Raw genomic sequence first — 13,298 nt, 5'->3', positions numbered from 1 at the left:
TCTGTCCCATCCCACAATGCACTCTGCTTCTGTCTGCCTGCTTCTGTCCTCACAGCTCTTTGTCTGTATTTACACTCTCTCTTCCTCTCTCTCTCTCTCTCTTTCTGACCACACATATTTCTCTCTTCCCCGCGGACATTGAAAACCCAGGAGGAATCCATTAGCCTCCAACAGACCCGACTGAAAGAAAGAAAAAAGAAGTAGGAGGAAACGCAGAGCGCGGCGTCCTGCAGCAGCCGCCGTGTTCGGCCCTGCGCTGATTTTATGCTCTGAGATGCAGCTTAACATAATCTGTTTTAAATAAGATTCACTTCCTGCTCACTGCTGGCACCACTTAGCCGCATCTGCAGCGTTTTACAAAAGCTTGCACAACACTTTCTCACAGACAAACAAACATGGCCGACGATGAGCTCTGGATCGTCGCAGCTTCTGCTGAGTCCACGATGGTCAGATTAAACAATATTTGATTGAATAAAAGACAAATTACTGAACAGATTCTGGTTTGATATCTTTAGATTAAGGTCAATTCGTCATTGTTTCACATTCAGTGCTTTTACATGGACTGGAATAGCATACGTTAACATGAACATAGAGAAACCTGGTTATTCATATCCCTATTTACATGATAAATACCATGCCAATTACATCTTATTTATTTGCGCAGGCGCTTGTGGTGTTTACTTTTTACAACACAAACATTAAGAGCCATTAGTCGACTAATCGTCACAGATAATGATGCAGTGTTTGTGTTTCCCATTAATTAATGAGTTTCACAGAAAAAAAAAAAATATATTATTGCGGTATTTAACAGCATTTCACCATCTCTCATCTCTGTCAGTCATAAAAAATAAAACCTGTCAGTAAGTGAGTGTCACGACTTCCTGTATCTGACCTGTCAAATTAAAAGCCTTCTAGCCTTTCACACACAGTTCAGTCATATCGATTTTGACTTAATTCTGACAAAACATGGCTCCAAATGTTCTTTTGGGGGGGTTTCTGTGACCAATCAACCAATGAAATTTAGGTTGACTAATGACTTCTTGGTCGACTATTTGTGGGCTATTGCTTTCATCAGCAATAACATTAACTTTCAAGTTTCAAATAATCAAATAATAAACCTCTAAAAGCTCCAAAAAAGAAGCTTTGATGACTTTTTGTGCGGAGGAGTAGCTCGGCTGTGTCTACTTCCTGGAAGGAAGCTGTGTTAGTGCTCGTCTGCAGAAACCAGCCTGTCTCCTCAAAGACCCTTTGCAGCTTTTTATGAAAATGGAAAAAAGAAAAAGAAAAGAGAAAGATGTTGCACTGCAGTATCTCCGGCTGCTCTGGTGAGATTTAGGCAACAACATAACTCAGGGCGGCTGCAGCGCCACCTGCAGGCCGACAGTGGTATTAACTCACACGGATCAACACAAACTGAGCTGCAGCTTCGTCCTGTCGCGTCATGATTCTGCCTGGTTTGATGTGGTTGATGCTCCGCGGTTGTTGGTTTTTTGTGCCTAAGGACATGACACCAGTGTGTGTGTGTGTGTGTGTGTGTATGTGTGTGTACATGTGTGTGTGTGTGTGTGTATGTGTGTGTACATGTGTGTGTGTGTGTGTGTATGTGTGACCTCACACTCCTGCTGTTTGCTGCATGAAGGGGTCGGAGCTCAGTGCATCAGAGCCGCTCGTCCTTTTGAAGTTGTGAAGTGAGTCCAGCTGGATACTCACAACACACACACACACACAAAGGCAATGCATCAGTGTGTGTGTGTGTGTGTGTGTGTGTGTGTGTGTGTGTGTACACTTTGCCCTTCAGCTCTCCTTCACCCCCTCCTTCCTCCTTCCTCCCTCCTTCCTTCCTCACCCTCACCACTATCTTTACATTGTCGCTCCCCTCAGGTCGCAAAAACTGCTGTTGCTGTTGAGATAACGATGGGGGGGATGCTGCACGGTTGCCATGGTTACGCTCCCCATGGGGCATGTGTGAGTGTGTGTGTGTGTGTGTGTGTCTTGGCTGCAGCGGCGGCGATGCCATGCTCTGCTGATCCTGCGAACAGGAGGTGGACGAAGAAAAAAAAACACAGAGACAAAATGTGAAGCAACTTCTGAAGAGGAGGAAACACACACACACACACACACACACACACACACATACGTGCTCTCAGATGAAGTAAAGTCTCTTCTCTTGTTCTTAAAAGTCTCCTTCTCCCCTCTTTCATTTCCTCTCCACTCCTCCATCTCTCTTTCATCTCCTCTCCTCCTTTCCTTCTCTCCTTTGCTCTCCTTTCCTTTTCTCATTTCCTCTTCACTCCTCCCTCTCTCTTTCATCTCCTCTCCTCCTTTCATCTCCTTTCCTTCTCTCATTTCCTCTTCACTCCTCCCTCTCTCTCATCTCCTCTCCTCCTTTCCTTCTCTCCTTTCCTCTCCTCCTTTCCTTCTCCCATTTCCTCTTCACTCCTCCCTATCTCTTCCAGCTCATCTTTTCCTTTCCTCTGTTCCTCTCCTTCTCTCTTTCATCTCCTCTCCACCCCCTCTCTCTTCTCATTTTCTTCTCCCTCTATCAGCTCCTCTCATTCTTTTCTCTCCTCTCTCTCTTTCATTTTCTTCCCTGGACTTTTCCTACTTCTTCTACCTTCACACACACACACACACACAGTCGTCTGAACCTGAATCAGCTGTGTAACAAGTTTCTGCCTCTGAATCTTATTGACGGATGAAAATAACTTTGTGTGTGTGTGTGTGTGTGTGTGTGTGTGTGTGTGTGTGTGGTACCATTAATCATCAATTAGTCTGGTAACTGATCAGTTGATCAGCTGATAATTAATCTGCAGATAGTTACAGTTTTTCTCAGTTGCTAAAACACTAAACCCTGTTGTCTGAACCAAATTCTCAGTTGCCTGAACCCACTGATTGAATCAGTCACTCTTTTGGCAAAACCATCAGCACCTTTCACCTGTTTAGACACATCTTACCAACACATTTTCATTGTGATGCACATGTGTTGCAAAATGCTGAGCACAAGTGGCAAAAGTCAAACACAAGTAAAGCACAAGTTTCACCGGGTGAACACAACAACTCAAAATTGATCACACTTGTGTCCAATGATGTGAGGGCACATATACTGTAAGCTAGTTCAGGATGAAGTCCTGTGGCCTGATCCAGTACAGAGAAATGATGCTGTGGCTGAGTTATGCACTTCTCATTTCTATATTTTTGTACTTTATTTTTACGTAGGCTTACTGTATACAAGTGCTAAATGCACAAGATTTCTGTTTGTCTTTGTACTGTACAAGTGCTACGTGTAAATGCACAAGATTTCTGGTTTTTGTACTTCTTTTTTTTTTACTATGTACTATGTAGTGCTAAATGCACAGGTTTTTTGTTTTGCAAGAGGAGAAGATGAGAGACGACAGGGTGAAGGAAGAAAGGATGAGGGAGGGAGGGATGAACTGGGAAGAAAAAAGAAGAAGGAAGGAAAAGGGGATGAAATGGATGTGGAGAGGGAAGGAGGAGGGTGAAAGAAAGGGAAGGAGAGAAGTGTAAATGCACAGGTTTTTTTGTTTTGCAACATGCATTTAGCTACAGTGAACGATAAACATTTATTTCTACAGCTTCATGTCCTGAGCATTGTGTTTTCTATTTTTCTAGGTAGTGTTTAGTGGCTGCTCAGTAGTGTTTTTAATTTTGATTGACTCGGAGCACGATTTGACAACATAGTTCAGTTTTGAGCACAGATTGAACTGTTTTGAGGTGAAAGTTTGGTTTTGCAAGAAGAGTCTGAGGTTTTGTGAATGTAGCTTGAAAATTGGGGTTTGTGTTCACAGTTTAGAGAAAAGGAGAGCAGCTTTCGAGAAATGTGTCTTAGCAATCGAGAAAAACTGTAATCATCGTCCAATCAGGACGCAGCAGTGATCAATGAGTCTTCCTCCTCTTCATCACTTCTTCTTTTTTCCCCTCATCTCTTCTTCTTCTTCATCTCTCGTTTCAGTCCTCTGTCCAGCACACACACACACACACACACACACACACCTTCATCTTCATCATCGTCTTCTTCATTATCATCATCATCATCATCGTTCTCCTCCTTCATTTTATTTCTCCTCCTCTTATTCTATTTACTCTCTTGCTCATCATTCCTGTCGTCTTTCATATTTCCTCATGTCCTGTCTTTTCTCATCTTCGCTTCTCTTACATGTTCAACAAAACACACTTACACACACACACACACACACACTTACACACACAGCTGTTTCTAGGTCATGAAGGCCTCATATGAATAATAAACAGCTGTCTGCTTTAAAGAGAATTATTTATAGAGCGTCGAGCGAGTGAGCGAGCGAGGCTCAGTCATGCTCTCTCTCTCTCTCTCTCTCTCTCTCACTATGACACTTCCTCTTTTCCTCTCTCATCCTTTTCTTCCTTCCTCTCCACACGACGTCGTCTTCATCATCTATCATCGTTTTTTTTTCCCTGGATTTTTTTGTTTTCTCTCTTTTCATCTGTAATCCCCCCCTCTCCCTCTCTCTCTCTCTCTCTCTCTCTCCAGGATTTTTTCTTTTCTTCTGGGTTTGTAGTGATGAATCAGAAAATTACAAATGTATCATCATTCATTCATGTATTTATATCTTTATATTCACAATAAAGAAAGCACATTACACAAGTGTGTGTGTGAAGCTGAGTGGATGTAAATATTGGATGTTTCCCAGCATGCACTGCAGCAGGAGACAGTAGAGGAGAAATCTGGGAGAGAGATAAAAACCAGAGGCAAAGAATGACTCTGCAGAAACAGACAAGTGTGTGTGTGTGTGTGTGTGTGTGTGTTGGGGATTACCAGGCTCAGTCCAGATGACCTCATGCTGCTGCTGCGTGTTTCAGTCTGGACTGTCTGACTCTCCGCTGACCCCCCCACTCCCTCAAACACACACACACAGCTACATTTTTTTAGGGGGATTTCTCGCTTAGTTTGTAGAAAATAGAAAAAATTAAATCCAGGTGTGAGACAGAGGAAAGTTCCTAGAAGTTTATACAGCGTTTGTTACAGCGGCAGAAATAAGATACATTAGCATTATCACCACTGATGGGCTATAAGAGTTGTGTTTTATGAAAAACTTTATTAGATAAGAGCAATTTATGATCAATAAAAAAAGATGCATCAGGATTAAGAAACAAAACAAAACAGAGCAGAACATACACATCTGACGTCTGCTAAACACTATCAAAATGTTATAATAATCTTTTTTTTTGTGCCAAATTATTGTTTATGCTTTTTATGTTCCCAGTAATATTCAAATATAATTAAAGTTCTGTATTTTTAATAGTAAATAATATTTTTGCTAAAATGATGATCAAATTTATTATGTATTTTCCATCAGAGGATAAAAACAGTTAAACATATGAGCTAACAGTTTAACAGACCGCTCTCCTGTTTCATATTCATACATCCTCCACAACCGCCTCCAGTGTTTTTAATAATAATAATAATATAGTAATAATAATCTTCATTAATCTACAACATGCCGCTCTCCACTTTTATAATCTGACGTTTAAATCCTCGTGGATTGAAGGGTAATTTCTCATCCTCAATCCCAGAATGCGTTTTAATACGTAGAGAAATCCACTTTCCCAGCGCCTCAAGCTGCAGCTTCCACCGACTCCACTGATTTGATGCAGGTCACATGACACGATGTCAAAGGCAAAAATAACAACCTGAGTCTTCATCACTGAGACTCAGATGAAGAAAAGCTTAATGTATATGTATATATATATAAAGTATATGTATATGTACTGTATATGTGTATATATATTGACACAGCCATATACAGACTCGTTATGACCTCTCTGTCTGAGGTTAGGTGAAGGTGACCAGGATTACAGATTAGCCAACATCTCTAGATTAGATAAATATGTTTGACCTACAGTGTATGTGCGTGTGTATGTGCGTGTGTGTGTGTGTGTGTGTGTGTGTGTGTGTGTGTGTGTGTCTGTGTGTGTGTGTGTGTGTGTGTGTGTGTGTGTGTGTGTGTGTGTGAAATTTCAATATCCATAAGAAGACCGTCTCTGTGTTACACCTCTCTCTGGAGCTCTAGTAACAACAGGAGGATGGTCTGAGCCTCTCTTCTGATTGGTTGTTGACTGTTTTCTAAAGTGATCCAATACAAATAGATCAGATATCAGAATAAAACACTCAGAGGGTCAGGGTTTATACTGTATTTAGCTTTAATACAAACATCTACCTTTATACTGTATGGAGCTTTAACACAAACATCTACCTTTATACTGTATGGAGCTTTAACACAAACATCTACCTGTATGGAGCTTTAATAAAAGATGTTTTTCTCTCTGTCTTCCTTCCAGGGCCTTGTACACATACGAGGATGAGACCAATGATTTGACACTGGCATCATCAGGAGGTGAGTTCATGATGTTTTTCATCTTCCCCTCCCACCTGCTTCTTTGGGAAAATTAAACCTGAAATCCCCAAATGTGCTGCCGTCTCTCCAGTTTTCTGTCAAACATGGCGGCGGCTTGTCGACTCAAAAACGTTAACGCCACTGTACGTGCGTTGATTTTGCAGCTGCAGCTCTGATGAGCTCTGCAGGTTCTGGTGTCGCCCACGGGGGGGTGGGAGGTGGAAAAACACTTCCTGTTCCTCTTCAGAGAGCTGGATTCATTATTACTCTGGCTAACGGCGCACTGCATGATCATTACAGTTTAATGAGACTCATCATATCTGATGCGAGGAAGACGCTCTATTCGTCGCCTCCAGACTAATAACATCACTGTGCTGTGACCAGTGTGCAATTCACTTCAATTAGTAGTTACAGGTCTCAGTCTGAAATTAAAATGAAGGTAATTTAGGTCTGAAATGTTTTATATTTACTGTCAGTTTGTTGTGGGATGTGGATACAGAACGTGAAGGTGGATTTAGGTCAGGGACAGGAAGTTGTTTTTCTACCAACATCCTAAAATGAAGGTGTGTTTATTGTGCTGCAGGTCTTTCAGCTTCCGAAGGGACAGAAGTTTCTGCTCTGACTCATTAAATCTCATTTAATCTCATTAAAAAAGAATTGATTTGGATATTAAAATGTTGCGTCAATCCCGAAATGAATACACGCACATGACCGTGTCGTTGTATAAGTGACGCTGTGGTTTGATGTGGTTATTGATGCCTCAAGACGTAGAGGAACATTGAATCAGACATATTTAATCAGAGGAACAAGTGAAAGTGATGCATCTATTTGGAAAATAAACAGTCGTAAACATTTCGTACAGTCACAGATTTTCACAATGAAGGTCATTATCATATCTGTAGCCAACATGTTGCGTGATAAGTTTAGTCTCACATAGGAGAAAATACAGCTGTGGAGGGAAACAACATGTTTTCATGACTCAAGTCGTTCAAAAACAGCTTACCGTACTATTTTTATGTTAATGTTTTATTTATTCTCTTTATTAGTATATTTAAATAATTCTGCCAAGTTTAAGTAGCCTATTTCATTTTTCTATGTACATTGGTGCATATGAAATGACATGAACATTCTTATAATTCTTGGCATACAGTAATAGAACATATGAAACTGTTTCTGACTGAAATGCACCATGGGAATTGTAGTTGTAGACTTCAGTTTTTGTGTTTTATCCTCTTAGAGTCAAATCTACATCGCCAGTCTTTAAGAAATGAAGCTGTATGGTTTTTAAAAGAGGAACCACAGGGTCAGGAGGTGACAGGGTGGGACCATGTTAAGAGACGGACACATTGTTGCTGTTTTTTGTTTTTTTCAGTGAGTTTTGTTCACAACAGGAGAATATAAAGACTGCGTGGTGGTTTTGGTTTGACTCGAGCTGCTCCCGACGATCAGCACTTCTCTGACTCTAATGTGATCATCAGACCTGAAAATAGAAACCGTGATGGGAGCAGAGGAGGAGGAGGAGAGCTGCAGCTGCTGCTCTCCACTGTCTGCATCCGTGACAATGACGATGACGATGATGATAATGATAAGGAGCTGCTCTTCATCATCGTCATCACTGATGAGGAGCAGCTCTTCAACAGAGACGATGATGACGCTCGTCCGCTGATTTGGTCTCATTCAAAAAAGAGAAAATAATACACTGGAGTTATTATTTAGTCTCAAAAAGTTTCATTTCATGTTTTATAATAATTTACTTGGGAAAGTTATTAAGCATTGGTAAATACTGAATTCTTTATTTATAACACATGAATACTCATTAGTATGTAGCGTGGTATATTGAGTGTATACCACAGACTGAAGTGATATATTATATATATATGCTTTTATAAAACGGTCACCAATAATGGCAATATGAAAGAGGAATATGCCATCAATTTCATGTTTCTATTCAACCAGAAATACATATTATCCAATAAAATAGCCCTACTGTGAAAAAAATAGTCCCACCTCTCCGGACGTTAGCTCTGCATGTCACTACTCCATCCACTCTATATATAATCCACTCTATATATGATATATAATTGTTAACCCTCCCCGTAGGTGAAAGTTAACCTTAAACATGTGAATTCAACTACTTTAGTCTATTTGTTAACGTCGTAACACAGTCTTTTGCTACTGGAGTGGATACATGACAACAACTTCCATTCATACCAGTCGTACAGGCCTGACGCAGACGAGTGATAAGGCTTTAGAATAGTAGCCGTGGTATATGCCCATTATACCTCGGTTAACAACCAATCAGATCGCCGGATTTCACCTTTCCGTTTCATAAAATAAAATAAAAACTAGACTAGAATAGAGCATCAAGTATGAGATTGCTGAATGAAATATTGATTAAGAAGCACAGACAGAAATGAAACCAGAGTCTCGTCCCTGACAGCGGACGTGACCGTCGTTTTGCTGCAGGAGTAACATTGTGTTGTTGTTGTGTTGTTGTTGTGGAGCAGGAGGCGGCCTGGCAGAGATCACACTGACCTTTGACAGCAGCAGGGTGATGTACGGATTCTGCGCCGTCAAGGAGCCGGCGGTCACACTGCCACGATACATCCTCATCAACTGGGTGAGTCTGGAGGGGAGGGAGGGGGGGGTCATGCAATAACATGCAATAACACACACACACACATGCTGGTATGCAGATATGTCCTTAAGGAAAGGAGCGGAGAACAACCGCTGGTCGTTCAGTTCAGGGTCAGAAATCTTTTCTTTTTTTTTTGACGCAGCAGTTTATTGATTAGGTCACACAGGTTCGGCCACTGTCGTCCAATCACAGAGCACATGGTAACATGAGATGATAAATAACGTTATCCACCGCTCCATGGATTGATTTCTCACCGGCTTCTTCGTTGGAAACAAATGCACATGGAGGAGAGGAGGTTTAGAGACACAGAGGAGGAGACACCAGATATAGTTCAACATTTTGGCAAATTGGCCCATTGCCATAATCCCTCTATAGTCATAGCAGTAGGTTCGTTACCTTTAATTGTCGGTGCAAGCTATTTATAGAACGGCGGAGCAGAGCCGTGAGCTCCTCAGAGCTACGCTACGGAGGCTCACAGGATTTCTTGATTTCCCTCATCAAACTCATCAAATACACAATCCAACAACTCCACAACGCTCTGGTGGACAAGTTGTGACCTGCACATTCACCACGCTATGAGATAATAACAGAACGATACCAGACAGAGTTGTTGTAGAGAAAAATTCATGCAAAACCGCTGATGCACGTTGCCTTCAGGGACAGTTTTTCAGCAAGCGGTCTCTGTATTTACCTCTAAAACTCTGTCTCATAACGTTCTGTTATTATCTCATGGGAAATGTTGAACTATCCCTTTAAATAACAAACTGATCCAAACCAGGCTGGACCAAACTGAGCCAAACGAAGGAGGAAAACATGTAAATGAACCAGATCATCTTTGATTATGCAAAAATATTCAACTGTACCTCCCCTGTTAATACACATTCACACACACTCAGATTAACAGCTGTGAGATGTCTTCCCTCCTCTCTCTCTCTCTCTCTCTCTCCGTCGTCTTTGTTCTGCTCTGAATGAGCTGTGATTAGTGAAACTCGTCGACACGTCGTCTCAGCTCGGACGAACAAAAACCAACTAATGAGACGGAGACTGGAGACTCAAGTCCATCGAACTCAGTGTCGCTGTTCGAGTTTGAAACAAAGACGGAGAAAAGGAGCAAAATGAGGATTTAACCTCCAAACTGTCGTCATGGCTCCTCCCCCTTCTTTCTTTTTGTTCCTTTCTTTCTTTCCAACCACTTTCCTTCTTCTGTTTTAGTTTTGTTAAAGGTTGAGTCTGGAGTTTTGTGTCCATCTATGGAGTTCTAGTCCTGCCTGTATTTTGGTCTTTTGCGTTGTTTTGTTGTGCACGTGGACGTTTCTGGGTGGAAAGCGAGAGAGTCGGTGTTTTCTCTCCAGCCAATGACGGAGCTCAGGTGAAGCTACGTGCAGCAGAGTAGGAGGCTCAGGGCTGCTAGCCCAACTAGCTGACTCTGATGCTACTGAGTGCTAGCACATCAGGACCGCAAAGAAAAAGAAATACAGTCTGAGTGAAGAGCTGGAGCCGCGAACCGATTCCCGACCGTCGCCGACAACTAAAGCCTCGACCGGTAACAAGTATGAGGACTGTTGTAGTGAGCTAGCTCGATGCTAACTTCGGCTAGCGGTAAAGCAGGGGGTCATTCCTATGTTCCCACAGCCTTATGTTCCCACATTTCTAACTTTTGTTGTCACTGAAAATTAGGCCCTATGTTCCCACAGCCCTTTGGTCCCACCATTGGTTGGGTTTAGGCAATGAAGAAAAGAGTTGGTTAAGTTTAGTAAAAAGACCCGGTAGAGGCTAGAAAGGCCAGATAGATAGAGTCCAGATAGGTAGAGAGAGTCTAGTGGGAACATAGGGCCTAATTTTGAGACAAATCTCATAACTGTGGGAACATAGGCATGGACCCGGTAGCAGTTAGCATCCGCCGCTAACTCCGTCTTCCCAGCTCACCATAACGGTATAACAACATAACACCGGAGGCTCCCAGTATTGGTGACAGTCGGCTATCGGCCCACGGCTCCAGCGCTTCTCTCAGACTGTATTTCCTTTCCTTTGCTGTCATGACAACCGCTGATGCTGTTTCAGTGTTTTGTTTACAAACTGCAATGAACAAAACTCCAGACTCTACCTTTAACCAACCAACCAACCAACCAATCTCTCTCTCTCTCTCTCTTTCTCTCAGGTCGGCGATGACGTGGCCGATGCCAGGAAGTGTGCGTGTGCGAGTCACGTCGCCACCATCGCAGATTTCTTCCAGGTCAGAGCGACCGGCCGCCACGTTTGTTTATTTTTTACCTGTTTGCTGTTGGTTGTTATGGGAGAAATGTTTGTTCCAGTTTTTTTGTGATCGTCAGAAAGTGTGTGAACTAAATGTTTCCTCTAAACGAAGCAGCGGCACATTGAACCTGTAGGAGGAGGATGAAAGAGGAGTGTGTGTGTCTGTGTGTGTGTGTGTTACAGTTATATTGCATGACTAATAACACCTCTTTTAAAGTAATCTCTCTGAGCTGAATGACAATCCTCTCATCCAGCGTGTGTGAAGTGTGTGTGTGTGCTGTGTGTTATGTGTGTGTGTGTGTGTGTTCACACCTCGACACCTGACTGACTGTGTATTTTTGGATTTGTAGAGGAGATGAAAAGATCAAGATTAAAGCTGAGGTGATGTGGTGTGTGTGTGTGCGTTTGTTGAAGTATCATTATTCTGAGTGGAAGCTCTGTCTCCCACACAGCCACACACACACACACACACAGCCACACACACACACACACACACACAGCCACACACACACACTATATCATTGAGTGTACAGTATGAGCATTTCAAATTGTATCATTTATCAGTGATTGAACCAAGGTGATTGATTTTCAATTTCAATTTCAATTTCAACAAACTTTATTGGCATGACTGTGATTTACAATGTTGTCGAAGCATTAGGACAACAGAATAACAATACATAGCTAATTGATTAAAAATGAATATCTATATTAATATCTGATATATTAATCTCTCTCTCAAATTCAAATTCAAATTTGCTTTATTGGCATGAATGTTACGAGAATATGTTGCCAAAGCATCAAGAATCAATGAAACAAAACAAATACAAGTAAAGTAAAATAAAACAAAAGTAAAAAGTATATATACATTTATACATTCTCTCCCTCTCTCTCTCTCTCCAGGGGGTGGAGGTCACCATCAACGCCAGCAGTCTGGACGACATCGACCCGTCGGCCATCGGCCAGCGTCTGACCAATGGGATGGCGGCGGCGGTGGCGAGTCCAGTCATGAGCCGCCTGAGAACCCGAGAAGACGAACATGGAGACGTGGTCTGAACACACACAAACACACACACACACACGCACACACCCACACACCCACCACGTCAGATGACTAATCATCATGAACCGTATAATCCTCACATTAAATTTGAGCCCATTTAAAATGATGATAATTAGTAATTTGTTATATTAGTTACACTACTTGTCAGGAGTTACAGTAATGCGTCACGCAGTAAAACTTTACTCCCAACGATGAGGTCGTCACTATCACATCTGGAGAAACAGGCGTGATGCCTTCAGGGACTGACTGAGGACTTAAAGTACTCTAAAAGTCATCCACCCCATTGGACATAATGTGAATTATTATATTTTTATTTTTATTTTATTTTATTTATCTATTTTTATTATTTTTTATTTTGTTGTTTTATTTAATTATTCCATTTCATTTTTTTGTATTAATTTTATTTATTTAATTTCATTTATTTTTTTTACCGATTATTATTTTTTTATTCTATTTTTTTTAATCTTATTTAATTATTTTCGTATTCTGCTTTTTATTTTTGTAATATTTCTACATCTGGATTGCTTTACCTCACTATTCTTCTATTCTTTACCGTTCAGGAGTTTTGTTTGCAACAAAGAAAAATTTACCTCAATCATATCAATAAAGATCAATAAAGTAATTCTGATTCTGATTCTGAAAATACGATAAAACGAGCAGCTGATGGAGTCGATCTGCAGCTGCTGCTGCTGTCATCAGAGTAGAAACAGTAGAAACACAGTAGATCACTAGAGTCAGAGAGGAACCTGAAATTCACAGGTGACGGGGGGGAAACAGGAAGTTCACGTCTCATTTTACCAGCCACAGAAATCAATCATCAATCCTCTCTCTCTCTCTCTCTGTTTCTCTTTAACAGGGCACAGTTTACGAGAAGACCAACGCAGAGGTGGAGATGAAGAAAATCAATAGAGAGGAGTTCTGGGAGCAGGCCAAGGTACATGTAGAGAACAAAGGA

General features: G+C 41.4%; 1 protein-coding gene across 4 annotated transcripts in view; it reads left to right on the top strand.

The window, feature by feature from the left end:
• The window catches only part of dbn1 (drebrin 1), a 135,173-nt gene that overhangs the window by 104,300 nt on the left and 17,575 nt on the right, over window positions 1-13,298 (top strand). For 3 of the 4 annotated variants that reach the window (XM_085797274.1, XM_085797273.1, XM_085797270.1), the window contains exons 2-6: window positions 6,337-6,392; window positions 8,900-9,012; window positions 11,189-11,263; window positions 12,184-12,330; window positions 13,200-13,277. In XM_085797274.1, coding sequence (XP_085653400.1) covers window positions 6,337-6,392; window positions 8,900-9,012; window positions 11,189-11,263; window positions 12,184-12,330; window positions 13,200-13,277 — 469 coding nt within the window. The remainder of the gene's footprint in view (window positions 1-6,336; window positions 6,393-8,899; window positions 9,013-11,188; window positions 11,264-12,183; window positions 12,331-13,199; window positions 13,278-13,298) is intronic. The other variant, XM_085797271.1, reaches the window with a different exon arrangement.

Source organism: Trachurus japonicus, chromosome 14 (assembly GCF_045865225.1).
Source record: "Trachurus japonicus isolate A0001 chromosome 14, Traja_1.0".
Lineage (NCBI taxonomy): Eukaryota > Metazoa > Chordata > Actinopteri > Carangiformes > Carangidae > Trachurus > Trachurus japonicus.
This window is presented reverse-complemented; position numbering and strand designations above follow the sequence as displayed.